General features: G+C 31.6%; 1 protein-coding gene and 1 long non-coding RNA gene across 2 annotated transcripts in view; both read left to right on the top strand.

Annotated features, from left to right (window-relative positions):
• The first annotated feature begins 3,788 nt into the window (after positions 1-3,788).
• LOC111634096 lies at positions 3,789-5,635 on the top strand. The gene is made up of 3 exons (XR_002758150.1): positions 3,789-3,881; positions 4,025-4,127; positions 5,573-5,635. It is a non-coding gene; the product is annotated as an uncharacterized LOC111634096 (long non-coding RNA).
• A 2,270-nt stretch (positions 5,636-7,905) lies between these two features.
• The window catches only part of LOC111633896, a 10,258-nt gene continuing 2,945 nt past the window's right edge, over positions 7,906-15,218 (top strand). Inside the window, exons 1-4 of the mRNA XM_023378548.1 lie at positions 7,906-7,993; positions 9,348-9,513; positions 9,766-10,072; positions 10,233-10,368. Coding sequence (XP_023234316.1) covers positions 9,507-9,513; positions 9,766-10,072; positions 10,233-10,368 — 450 coding nt within the window. The 5' untranslated portion in view covers positions 7,906-7,993; positions 9,348-9,506. The remainder of the gene's footprint in view (positions 7,994-9,347; positions 9,514-9,765; positions 10,073-10,232; positions 10,369-15,218) is intronic.

Consider the following 15,218-nt stretch of genomic DNA (forward strand, 5'->3'; position numbering starts at 1 on the left):
TCTATCGGATGAAGACTTAATGGTATGTATAAAGAACAATGTTTAATCTATAGCTTTTTTTCCAAATAAACATAATTATCTTAAAGTCGACAAAAACTTTTATAATTTTATATATGATATTCACAATAGTCTCTAATAGTAAACACTACAATAATCCCACTACAATAACTCTTATCTGGAAGCGCATCAAGCTGCCAGTCAAACAATGCTTTATTGATCTGTTATAAGTAACAAAATTAAAACATAACAAACAAAAATTACTTGTTATTTATATTTTAACTGTAAGGATAAATTCAAATTAATATTCTGTCTCAATTCGGATCCATTGAGACGGTAAGTTAATGTCTTATCTCCGTATGTCAGACTATAAATACTGTGTATAAAGAAAGATTTATATAAAAAACGTGGCTATAACATTAAAATTAATACAATTATACTCATATAAAGTAAAATTTTATGTGTTTATCAAAATTGTGATGTGCTTTTTACGACGTCGTTCTATGTAGTATTAAAATATAAATCTGTTATTACTTATTGACAAGTAGGCAAACTACTATTAGATTATTTACAAAATACTATTGATTTATAGAATAATACTTTTAATTAAAATATAAAAATTTTTCTATATTTTTTTCCAACAGTTTCCTCTTCCAGAGGTGTATTTCGAAGCAGATCGCAATCGTTCAAATATTGAAAAGTATGGTGTGAAAGCAGAACATATTTTCTACTTTCTCCCGTAAATAATTTATCTTTATTTTACTATAAATAGTTTTTTGACAGTTTTTATTAAAAAAATTCATTTTAGGAATTTCACAAAACACATTATTTACGCAAATGAATTATATAAATTGAGGAATTGTTATTCAATCGATTTAGATATTGTCAATGATACTGAAACGGAAGATAAATTTGATTTGTTCAGAATGTTTAGTAAGTATCAATAGTTAATTGTGTTAATGTAAATTTAAATATATTTTTTCAACTTGTTACGATAATTAAATAAATATACAGTAATTCAATGAGCAAATATTTATTGTGAAATCGTCACCATGCCGGGCTGCAATATTTAATCATATTTTTCATTTATTTTATTAAAATATATGCTCTCCACTTCAAATTATTTGTAATGTCTTACCCCTGTACATCCTACTTTTACTTTGACAATAGAGTCGTGCTGGTCATCTATTAACTGCTTTAAGAGGAAAATTTGTTTTCAATTGAAATAACGTGACGTTAATCGGGGCCTCCTCACCTAAGCTTTAATATCTGATCTCGACATTCTAAAATTAAGGACAGATAGCAGGCAGACAGTGCGGATTTATAGGTGTACATTTTTTCAAATTGCAGTCCAATCAGTATTGTAACGTTGTGGACGGTGTTTTTCTTCGATATCACTGTAACGTTTCCATTTGACTTTCTTTTCCCTGACATCTTGTAAGGTCCACGCTGTTCTTAATTGACTCTTCAGACTTTTTATGAGTCTGAACTAGAAATTTTACGACGTTGAGAATAAGAGATAAGTTCTTGACGTCGATTAACAGTTCTTGAGAGTAACATCACACCAGCAGAAGGACGATGAGAAATCCGGAGGCACACAAACAAAATTGCAGAAGATAATATTACACAGGCACAGATCTTAAAGGTATGAAGAACGTATGACGACTGACAAAATCGACAGTTGTCTTCTTTTAACTTGTTTCATTCTCACAGTATTATCGGGCTGGATGATCAACACCATTAATGATACCAGCTTTCTACTCTAGGAATTCATTTCGAGTTGGTATCGGATCGGAATCTTTCATGGCTGGTTTTCATCTTTTGATATATCGGTCCCTAAAATTTGTCTTGAATTTACCAGGCCTATAATCCGAGCTGGGAATTTTAAAGTAGCTACATTAGTTCGCGCAGGACTGGAAGAGTTGTTTAAAATTAATAATATGGTGTTATAATTGGGCTGCAATTGTAGATATAAATTCCCACTGTCGTCCGCCCGTCTGTCTTTCCTTAATCTCGAGAGCAGAGTTATATACATGAAATCCAAGAGAAGATATGGAAACCTAAGCTTAGGGGTAGCACGATCCGATTAACTATATGAACGTCTGATACAAATCTGTAGTCAGCTTATTTCAATTCAAAACTTCTCTTGAAAGCAATTAATAGATGACTAGCACGACTCTATTGTTACTAATTTGAGCCCTCCAGTGTCAAGCGATTCCGTTCCCTAAACACTGGGAGATCGGTCGTGGGTTTGCGCTTCATTCGGAGAGGCTGGCCACGTAGAGTTTTTCAGGTTTTCTCTACGTCTGTAACGCTTGAATAGGGGCCAGTTACCCTTAAAAACACCTTTCGGAAGGCATCCCCCCCAAGCAGATCGTCTAAATGATGCGTTGCCATAATTTAACGAAACAAACACTACTAATTTGAGATGGAGAGCATATATTTTAAATTAAGTAAATTAAAGCTATGATTATAAATAGCAAACCGGCATTGTGACGATGTCACAATAAATAATTACTGGTTTATCTTTAACTTAGCTTCTGACGACTTAACGGTCGGTAATGTAATGTTGACATTTAATCCCGAAGAATCATTTCGACCGACAGTTCCAATAGGAGCTAAAGTGTCAATTCATTCCAAGGATCAGATGATTAATCCTTTCAGAGACGGTACACTTATAAAACCTGGAAATCGTTACATTATTCAATTGAAAGTGGTAAGTGGTTTTTTTTTATATTTGTAACTTATGTATTTAATATTTTTATTTTTTAATTCAATATCATAATAATAATAATAGTGAATAGGTCTATAAATGTCAGCTTCCATCCAAAGGAATTATTTAATCCTTCTGCAGTTATTGGAGCAAAAGTTTCTATCCATTCTAAAGAGCAAGTTATTAATCCTTTTATAAAAGGATTTCACATTAAACCTAACGAAAGATACGTTATTCAGTTAAAGGTGGTGAGTATTCGAGACAAAAAAAGTGTTTCAGATATTCTCCAACACATTTTATTCACACATCTGAACAAAGGGATTTTACAGAACAGTTTATCTGAACAATACCATTATCCCGCTAATACTTAGATTGTCTTTAAATTTTCAGATTGAACAAGAATTGTTGACATCGTCTTTTAGAACACATTGTATACATTATAGTTCTAATTCAAATCAACACGTAATAAACATTTATGGCCGAGATGTAAGTAACGTTTCTTATCAAAATTATATTTTTATACTAACTCTAAACTCGAATTGTAATTACGTAGCATTGTCTGTACCAGTGCAAAAAAGAAAAATGGTTGCAAGAATGCGGTTGTATAAGCAGAAGTTATCCTTTTCATTACAAAGGAAGATTCTGCGAAACAGAAAGTGAATTACAGAAAAATTATTAGTTCCCTCCCTCTCCCTTTGTATTTTTAAATATAAATATTATTTAAATTCCAGATGATTTTACTTGTCTCCTGAGAATAAATAATAGTAACTGCTCCGATATATGCAAGTCTAGTTGCAAGTTAGTACTAATATATTTTGTAAAATTCTTTGTTTTTAATATAATTAAGAGTTTTAATTCTTGTTTTATTGTTTACAGATCAACTATTTTCGAGTATAAAGTGAGAGCATCTCCTATAGAATTTCTAAAAGTACAGTATAGTTTTTAATTTAATTTATTTACTTCTAAATAGAAAAACTATAAATACTTTTTAATAAGAAGATAGTATTGAAGCCACTTCGNTTCTACTTATTAAAATATATAATTACATAATAGAATTTCGAATTTTCTCACGATATAGAAAGAAGAGGAATTCCTTACTAGTCCATATAACACACATTGTATTTATTACGAACGAGTGCAAGGTTTATTTCACGAAGTAAACACACGTGATGTAAGCATAATATTTTAATTTTTAAAAACCATTCGTGATGTCGCTTGTGTATAAGTTATAATATAATATCAAACGGATTATAAAATGTTTGAAACATTGTTAATTATTAACAGAATTATAATATATCATATATTTATCCTTAGCGATGTATAACTGTTTGCGAAAAAGAGATGTCATTACTAAAATGTGGATGTGTTCCACGGGATTATCCTTTTCACACAGATGAAGACTTTTGTACCGATAAAGGTAGGTCTAATTAATTAACGATATAAGTTATTTTTTTAAATTGTATTTTCTAAGGTTTTTAATACACGCGATAGTAACACGCTATATAAAAATTGCAGCCACCGACGTTCACGATGTTATATAATAATATACAATCGATTTTTACTTACTCGGCTCTGTTATATAATACAGAGGGAAAGTATGGCGATTGGTCGAAAAATAAGCCCCAAAATTTTTACATTTTTGGATTCAGGGGGTCATTGAAACGTCGAGAAATGCAGAAAAATTAGATTATTTTCTGTATGTATGGATGTTAGTGTGTGGGAGGGTGCACAATTTTGTTCACCTTCTGTGAAGCTTAATAATTCGTGTGCTTTTTGATCGAAAATTTCTGAAACTGATACATAAGAATTTTATATATAGGCTACTAATAACTAGAATGTACAAAAAAGAATATTGATACAACGTAATCTTTGATGCATTGATATTCGTGTGAACAGAGTACAGTTCGCAGCTCGGTACCACCATTTTAGAAGGACATTAAGTTTAAAGAAGTGAAAGATTTAGAAGGGAAAATTAATATGTTAAGTGAAACTTTTATGAGAATCTGAAGGGATAGTATGGAGGGTATTGTAGAAGGAATAAGAAACAAAATGAAAGAAGAGTGCAGAGTAGAGGTGGTAACAAGGAAAAGAGAGTGAAAAATCAAAGACGAAAGAAGAATAAGATTAAGAGAAGATAACATAAAAATGACAAAATTGTGAAGATGTGTTAAAGAGACAGACAGATCAATGCAGTTTTTAAGAAGAGGAATAGTATATTTGACAGGTTAAGAAATGAAAAAACAATAACATTTAAGACAGTCAGGAGTGTATGTAGCAAAGATAGAGAAGGACGAAGATAAAAAAGTGTTACATATGATCGACAATTAAAACGTTATAAACTAGAATGAATAAATTGAAATGATGTAAGTAGAGGAGAGTTAAGAACAATTCTGGCAAAGGAGGTGACTCTAATGCGAAAGGGGATTAAAATCAACCTAGGGTATTGAATATTCTCGAAAACGTATCAAATGGAAAGAAAATGAATCCTTGACTTAAGGTTTGACACGTTTTACTAGACTGTCGTCAACTCATTTTCCCAAATTTTGTATTAACATGTTTTTGCCCAACGAAATACAATACTACAATAAATGCTATAAATGTATACAATAAATGTATATAAATACTATTGTATTTATATACATTAGATTCTTGTGTTATGCAATACAGGAGTTTGAGTATTCGGGGGTGGTAAATGGTTAAATTTATTATTGGATGCATAAGAATAATTTTGAAACAATGCACACGCTGACTGTTTTTATTATGAAATTTAATATGTATAATAAAAAAATAATTAAAGCGTTTTAAACGTATTTTAACATTTTTCTGTTAATAGTAAATTGTTTAAATTTTGTAATATTTTAGATTTATATTGCGTTGACGATATAGACATAACTCCATGCTATGAAAAATGTAGAATTGGGTGCGAGTAAGTAATAGATATCCCTTATGAGTGTTAATACCGTAACTTATTTCTAATGAAAATTTTAACTACATTTAAAATCTTTAATCTGGAATTTCCAGAAATACTATATTTGAATATGAAATAGATGAAGTGCCAATCGAATTTTTTGATGTGAGTACAATAAATAAAATATTCATANATTAGTGTTTTATTTTTACTTAACGATAAGTTTTTTACAGGCGATAGAACTATTTAGTTACATCGGTGGATACCTTTGGATATGGTTAGGAATATCGTTATTTGCACTATTTGATTTTGTTGAAAATATATTCGTTTTTATATATACTTTAATAAAAGAAGAATTACCTATAAGTAATGAGTGTAATTAAAATGTGATCATTCTTTGTACAAACGTATTATAAGAAATTAAAATGAGCATTCTATTGTATATTACTTTCGTAACATTTAATGGAGACAAATAAAACATTTATATTTAATCTTAGATTGAAGAGAAATGATGCGTCCTACTATAGTTTGAGTTATTTTCAGGCTTCTTTTTGTAACGGGATTCTCCTTGAGGACACTGAAGTGGATTGATCCCATCTTCTCTAACAAACAGGAAAGCTAGTACAATATCTTATTTATATCTTAGCCCATACGCTCGGGAAGTATACGATTTCATTTTTGACTAATGCTGCCTACACTAAATTTACAAAAATGACCTTTTACTATCGTAGAAAGGCTGTATTTGGCATTGGAAAGTCCACAGGTGTGCCCGTCACAATACTTTTTTTCATTTTTGCTGCTACAATTATGATGTTTTAACGAAATTGCCAATATAATATATTCTAGAACATTGACTAATTTTAACATGCAAATGTAATTTGATTCATATTTATACCTCTAATCTTAGTTGACTGAACCTCTGTATACTTCAATAGAAAAGTTGGCATACACGTCTAAAGTTATAAATATTTATTTTAAGAAACTTAGTTTCTTAATATCGTAAATCCACATTTAATCTCCCATAAGTGATTAAGTGAGTTATCACTGTTTTGAATGCAATTTTTATTGGAAAATGTTTTACTTAATCGCCTATAGATGGGCGATTTAAGCGAGCAATGGGAAATTTAAGTACGTCTGTAAACAGAGGTTATGAGAGAAATTTTCTTTTACCTATTATTTATATTATTCAAATCGATAATATCTTTACTACTATTTTCTTATGTGTAATTTATATTGTCCTGTGATCAAGTACTGTACAATATATTAACTAATTTTTAGAAATCATACAAATATCGGTTGAAATATCATTCATAAATGACAATTTTAAGTAAAATTTTTAGATTACATTTATATTTTAAAAATTTTCTAAATGTACTGTATATTTGTGAAATTGTCTGTAAAAAAGGAAAATAGAAGATTGTTTACAGACTGCTTTTAAAATATTAAGCTCCCTTACATCTTATTGATATATATAACAAAAATAATGTTTAATATAAATAGAAGTTTTGTATAAATTGGTATTTTAATTATAACATGCTGTTTAGTTTCTATTTGCTACCAATCTTCTTTATATTATAAAAGAAAAACTTTATAAAAAAAAGTTATATTGATAATTTAATTAGAAAAATATACGAGTAAATACATACTGATCGAATTTAATTAAAACCTGTTATTTTTTGAAAATGAGAACAAACAAACACACACACGCACACACAGGCACACAACACACACAAAAAAAAGGCACGGTGTTCATTATTTTCTACTGTTAATATACACAACAACATATAATTTGCCTATTTTCTCACAATGATGGTTTTAAAAAATAAAAACATTTGAATAAATTAAAACATGGTTCCTTTATACAGACACTGACATTTTTTTTAGAATTACTCTATTTAACCTTGACCTAAATATTGCTAATATAGTAAATTAACCTAACATTTTTATTAATAAAAATATATTTGATCCTATGCATTTAGTTGCTTAAGAGAAACATCTAACCGATTTTTTTTCTATGTCCAAGTTAATTGCTAATAAATCATCGTAAAAATGTATACGTAAATGTGTTGACAGTTATATTAAATAAATATCGAAGAAATAATATCTTTGTCAATTAATTTTCTAAATAATTTAGTTTAATATTCTGAAGCGACAACATTTTAAAAAAGGAAAGATACGCTTATAAGTCAGACACTACACACAGGAATAGACTGACATCCTGCGTAACCTCTACTGTCTGTTTAACTTATCATTAAACACACGTGTTGTGTTACGTTTCGTCTTTGATGATTCAAGCATAAACAAACTGTTTCAAGTATTTATTCATCACTGATATGTATCTTTATGTATTTCAATGACGAAATTTGAAACTAGAGGTCAGTATTTTAAAAATTTTAGATAATATACCTATCAATTAAAGAGCTATATTCGTAATTAAAGCATCAATAAAATTATTTTTAGAAGAAGATAAGCGAAATGTTAAATAGAATATATTTAGTAACTAATCTAGAAACAAAGTTCTAAGATTAAAGATAATTTACACAAAGAATAAATAGGCTAATACACGTTGTATATGTTAATCTGTAATACATTTTTATAAAATATCCTAAACAAAACTTAAAACAACACCTAAATATACAAAGAAAACAAAAATAAATTAAAATTTTTTAGCTAATATATTTAATAAAGCATTAAAATTCCACGTAATTATATTCAAAATTCAGAGAACACATTTACCAATTAACACTCAAAGCCTTCTTTTTTAAGATACTTTACGAAATTATAGAAGTAGTACAGCTTAATATATTCATTAATTAAGCTTCTATGTAATTTAATTACCCGGATTTAATTTCAATTTAAAACATAGCTCCATTATATTTAATAAAAAATGCTTTTTGTACGCTATTATTTGTATTTATAATTAACTTTTAAATATAACGCAAAGGAAAACTTTAATAAAAGTACAAATATACATATATAAGAGTATAATTTTTTAAATTTATTATTTAAATTTCTAGTNTGTTATATAATAATATACAATCGATTTTTACTTACTCGGCTCTGTTATATAATACAGAGGGAAAGTATGGCGATTGGTCGAAAAATAAGCCCCAAGATTTTTACATTTTTGGATTCAGGGGGTCATTGAAACGTCGAGAAATGCAGAAAAAGTAGATTTTTTCTGTATGTATGGATGTTAGTGTGTGGGAGGGTGCACAGTTTTGTTCACCTTCTGTGAAGCTTAATAATTCCTGTGCTTTTTAGTCGAAAATTTCTGAAACTTTGCAGGAAGGTTAGTGTATTAAATTTTAGTTATTAAGGTCGACGGGATGAGGAGGAAAGTGACTTTAATGCGAAAGGGGATTGGAATCAGCCTAGAGTATTGAATATTCTCGAAAACGTATCAAATGGAAAGAAAATGGATCCTTGACTTAAGGTTTGACACGTTTTACTAGACTGTCGTCAACTCATTCTCCCAAATTTTGTGTTAACATGTTTCTGCCCAATGAAATACAATACTACAATAAATGAGATAAANAATTAATATTAAAGACTAATTTTGTACATTATTTGTATATTTTAAGACGATTAATGTAAATATTTATCGAATTTTTTGGGTCGATTACATCATAATGATACACGTTACAATTCTGTAGATATTAATTAGATTATTAACTACTAATAATTCGCGAGTAGTATACTAATTAGTCGTTAATTGCTACATTCAAGGATCGTTTGACGTGTTATTGAGTAGGTGGCGTTATACTCAATTGTTCATTTTTTTCTCTACCCCGAAGAGGAGCTGACGTGAGTAAAACCTTTAAATTAACTTTGTCACCACGATGTAAACAATAACGCTTTCTTATCTTGCAAAGAAAAATATTCAAAATGAAAGGCAAGTAATTAACAAGGTTATATTTCATTTATAATTTTTTAAAACATTTAAGTATAAGTATTTATTGGTATCGTTGTATAATATTTATAAACATGAAAGACCACATACTTTAGTTTCCTTTTGACTTTTGGCCTTGACTTGTAGTTTCTAAGCAGGTTTTTATAATAATATTTATTATTAAGGCACTAGAATACTAGAATAACACTGTAGCTTAAATTTTTAAGAAACGTCCTATATCCTTTACATTAACAGATAAAATGGATGAAGTTAATAACAGAAGAAACAAGAAGCCAACTTGGAAAGAAAAATGGTTATACTTTCTAAATCTATTAGAAAACGTTCTGTTAACGGGTGTGCCTCAAATAGTGACAGAAAGAAATACGAGGAGGAAAACTTTTAGAACGTGTGTGTTCTTTCTGTGTTTAACTGGTTTCTTCTATCATTTAATTTCTTTTATAATGCTTTATTTAACATATCCGACAACTTTGGAAGTTTTGGTAAAGTATCAAAATGAATCTACTCTTCCCAGACCTTTGGTGACTGTCTGCGATATCAATGGGTATAGTAATAACTGTCTATTAACAGTTAATATTGTTTTAATTTTTCAATGATATCATTTTTAATTTATATAAAAGGATACATTGTAGTGTTTAATACTAGTATAAACTGAAAAATTACTTTAAAACTTTTTATTATAACTAATAATTTTCTATTGATAGGATCCGTCGCTCATCGTATTGTGAAGCGTTTCCGGATAATTGTGAAAAAGTTGAAGACCCTGATGATGTTAAAGCACTCTGTAAACATTTTGAATATTTTTGTAAAAATGAAAGTTCCGTAGGAGATGACCTAATGGTAAGTTGTAGAAAACTCTATCAAATTTTTTTGTCAAGTTATTGTTGAAGCTATAAGCTGAAATACCATCCAGTATTGTTGTTTCTTAACTAATTAATTACAGGGTGTCCCAAAAGTTTCCATACAAACAAACATGAAATGTAACTTTATTCACAAAACATCATTAAGATTTGTGTCAGCGGATTGACGGAATAAGGCAATGAATCAGCCAGTGAGGTAACTTCTAGCAGGACTTCTTATGTGGAAACTAGATTCTGTTTAGGTATTAGACACAAAGAAAACCCAGAACACTGCATGGTGGCCAGCCATGCAGTGTTCTGGGTTTTCTTTCGTCTAACACCTAACCAATGACCAATGACCAATTACCAGTGTTCAATGGTTTTATTTATTCGGCCACTGGTGGGCTTGATTTGTGTCACTGTATGGAGACTTTATGATTATGTTATGATTATGTTATTTTACAACACTAAATAACATAATCATACTCATCACTTTGGGCTGTCCTCAGGGATCCAAGTCTGGTCCTGGTCTCTGGAACATAGCTTATAAGTCTATTTTTTTAATCAAACGACACCCTGCCTCTTGGTTGCAGCATATAGGGCTATGCGGACAACACACAGCTTCACACAAGAACAGTGAACGATTACAAGACATATGCAACAACATTCCTAATAACATTCACCATTGGAGTATTAAGCATAGGCAACCCATTAATACAGACAAATGCGAAAGCATGATAGTTGGTAGGCTCGTCAAGAAGCTTATCCTTCGAACAAGTGCTCACAGAATAAAGCAAACAACGGAAATTAAATATTTAGATGTTATTCTTGACGAGAGAATTAACTTCACACTCCACATCAAATACATTACGGACAAAGCTAAAACATGGCCAACGCCCTCATTAGTATTGCTAGGAACACTTGGTCCTAACGCTACTAAGCTTATTTACAGGAGTGCAATTCAGCCAGCACTTCTCTATGCCGTACAGGTCTGGAGCCACGTAGCTGCCAAAGTCCATAACCGTAAAAAACTGTTCTGTTCAAAGGATTGCAGCTCTCCGCATTTGTAAGGGTTATAGGACCGCACCCAATAGTGCCCTTTTGGTAATGTCAGGGTTGACCTCTATCGACGTAGAAATTAAACGCATTATTTGGCGGTCACCTTACCCTGGCGAGATTATAGCGACTCGAATGTCGACAAAATGATTAGTTTAGTTAAGTTCCCCAGTTTGACCTTGATCGATGACATCAAAAAATTCAGCATGGACAAAAATACCCTCCCGACTTACGATTACCACTCCTCCCATCAGCTTGCCCCTGACGTTTACTTCGAAGATCCAGGTAATCATCCCATGTTTAAGATTTACACTGAGGGTTACAAGATGGGGGACGATTTGGGTGCCGCTTTTGTAGTTTATTCCGACTTAGGCCATCAGCTTCACAACGCTCGCTTCCGTTTACGTACACTCTGCTCAATAGCACAGACGGAAACTTTAGCTATTTATATGAGTTATTTCACATTAGGCATAGGAAGGACAACAGACACCACTTACACCATCGCATTTATTCTGACAGAAGGGTAGCTTTACACAGGATTGCAAAATCTGATAGCTGCTTAAAACTCGTCCATCTCATACATCACATTCTCAGACATTTAGACAACATTAGAATAGATTTCCAATGGGTCCCGGGTCATGCGGGGGTTCTTGGAAACGAGACCACCGACCGTCTTGCCAAACAAGCTTCAAAGTCTTCAGTCACTAGTACTTTCAGTTACATTTCTACCTCGTAAATTAATAATCGCGTCAAGAAGCAAATCTTCATTCTCTGGTAAGACAACTGGGACCGTGATACCAGTGGTAGGCTCACTTACGCTTTTATCCCTAAGGTTGACATTACTGCGATTCTACGTCACTGTTACACTAGTTATATCCTGACTCAGCTACTTACAGGACACGGCAACTTTAAGCAAAACTTGCATAGATTTAACCTTGGGAACAATCCACCGTTACGTAGTATTCGGGAGTACCAAACAGCACTTCACTTAGTTTTTCGCTGTAATAGTTACAATCACATAAGGGATAGTTTAATGAGAACTGCTATTCTTGAAGGGAACAAACTGTTAATAGTATTAAGATTTGCGCTCACGTTCAGTTTTATTAGTATTAAGTAGATATAAGTCTTCCTACTAACAGCCACTTGGCACTAACTTCTATACTTAGCTATTCGTGGCGGCACTCAATTATTGATATTCGTTACACTCAGGTTTTCTTTTAGACCCTTCGGAGGACTACGCCCTTGCAGCCTAAAAACTGCACGCCAATAACAAACAGTAGCAATACGTACGCCATTCAGAGTGATCCTACCTTTCTCTACTCACCCTCCTTCTTCCCCCCTTTCCCTTACCCTCTTTTCTGCCAGCTAAACATCTTATCTTTCATGTATGTAAGTACGTACGTATGTATGTATGTATGTATGAAGACTTTTGGGACACCCTGTCTTTCTTTCTTTAAAGTTTTCGATTTTTTAAGAATAAATTTCATTATGTTTTGAACGTTATATATTAATAACATCAGTAGAACATAAAATATTTTCATTCGAATGAATTATAATTAAATGTATTTATTTTGTCAGACAAAGATCAAGACAATTTAAAATACAAAACTTCTGAAATATTTCTTAAACGAAGTACGTAAGAATAAAATATTACATTATACGTATAAGTTTTGTTCTTTATTATTTATTCTTTTTTAATATGTTACAAAGAATAAATAATACTTTACCTTTTAGTAATATATATGTTAGTTTCGTGCTGTCAGATGTAGATGTATTATTAAGAAGAAGGAATTAGGTGTTTTTAAATTATTAAAATAAACTTTATTTGAATTATTTCCGTTTGTGTTACTTACGTGACAATTATGCACTATTAAGTTAAAGGCATTACTTAATTTCAATTTTACATTTTTTCAAAGTGTGAACTAAATTCTTCACACTATCAACAGATAGAAAAATTAAATTAAATACTTTTTTACTTTCCGGACTTGTTTGTTTTATAAATTATTCAATTGTCGTACTGTTTTCACATTACTTAAATTTGATAGAAATTTTTATTAACTTTTAATGAAATAAAGCTACTTATAGTAATATTTATACTAATGTGTAACTCATGCTTCTTTATACTTTGCATTTATATATACTATATATATATATTACAGTGGTTTCCAAACTGCCTCAGCAATGCAACCAGCCTGGATAGCCTGGCAAGGTTGTACGGCAGTGTTTCTCAACCTCTAACGAATCGTCGCTCCCTTCAACGTAGTATCGCCCCCCTTCAATAAAACCACTACGTAGTATCGCTCCCTTCAATAACACCGTTACGTAGTATCGCCCCCTTCAGTAAAACCGCTACGTAGTATCGCCCCTTCAATAAAACCGCTACGTAGTATCGCCCTTCACTACAAAATTCCGATGCCGAGGGACGAGGCTAACGTCAAATTCGTACTGCATTGTATAGACTAGTGACTAGTATAATGTTATTTGTTTAATTATTGTACGATATAACGAATAAAATATCTAATTATTCTTAATATAATGTTTTACTATATCGCCCAGGAAATTGCTTTTCGCCCCCCAAAATATAAATTGTTACTAATCGCCCCCTAAACATGGAAAAACGCCCATATGGGGGCGATATCGCCCCCGTTGAGAAACACTGTTGTACGATTAACTTTCTTTCTTTTATACGCGCTAGCCTAGTGGTTCAGGCCACTTGTCCCTCTTTTGTTCCCCTGGACCAGTATAACTAATACTAGGTCTTCAGGGTCCCCCCAAGCTGGGGTTCATGTTATGTTATGTTATGTTTTGTTCGGTCTAAACTGTCATGTACTGTACATTTGTATTCGCTAAGTCGCGAGTTGTCTATGATCTTTGTTTAATCCGCGGTCTGTTGTACTCTACAAATTGGAGCAGTTTCATTGTTTTTCTTCAGGCATGTACCTACATTTTGTATTACACTTATTTGGGTTCCAATAAACGGAGCAGGGTGCTGGACGCTCACAAATCTCTTCTTCACACTTTCCTATCATACTTACCCCATCTTCCCCTTCCACCTCTCTTATCCTCTTCTCACTTCTCTTCTAAGGCTAAGCCTTTGGTACGGCCTTCTTAACTTTTAATAATTGAGTGCCGCCATCAATAATTTGGGAATCAAAAAAGTTCCCAAACTTTTTTGATTCCCAACTTTTAATTAATTAAACTCACATAATTTTTTGAAAAATCTTGCTTTCAACGGCCGAGTTTTTATAAAGTTTACAACATTTACTACATATTCTATGGTATGGTTCAATGTAGGACTCAAATATTTTGATGCGAGTACTTCCCTGTGAATAACTCAATGAGTCCACAGTGCATCGGGTCTTTGCTTCGAGAAAGTGCTTGCAATCCCTCATAACATCCGGACATACAACGAGCACCATTGGTACAGATACCAATGCATTTCCACAACTCCAAATTATTTTCGAATATAAAAATATCAAGAATCTCTAACAAGTCGTGAGCCTTAGCACCAGCAGCGATACTTTTACAAAAGAGAAAGTCTTCTACAATGTTATTACTATCTATAAACTGTACATAACAAATCGAGTGAACATCATTATTATTACTGTATTTGTGTCCTCATCCAGCTGTAACCCAAATTTCTTCCTTTTTATTTTTTCAATTAACTGAACATTGGAGGTCCTTTGTTTTTCTGCGATTGGTGATGTTGTTGGACAAAGGCACTTTTGAAAGCTGCTTCCCAGCCGACGATTATGATATTTACCATATCTACAGCAGCATTAATATATATATATA

The sequence above is a fragment of the Centruroides sculpturatus genome, unplaced genomic scaffold, assembly GCF_000671375.1.
Source record: "Centruroides sculpturatus isolate CEXI.00-Female unplaced genomic scaffold, Cexi_2.0 scaffold54, whole genome shotgun sequence".
NCBI classification, from domain to species: Eukaryota; Metazoa; Arthropoda; class Arachnida; order Scorpiones; family Buthidae; genus Centruroides; species Centruroides sculpturatus.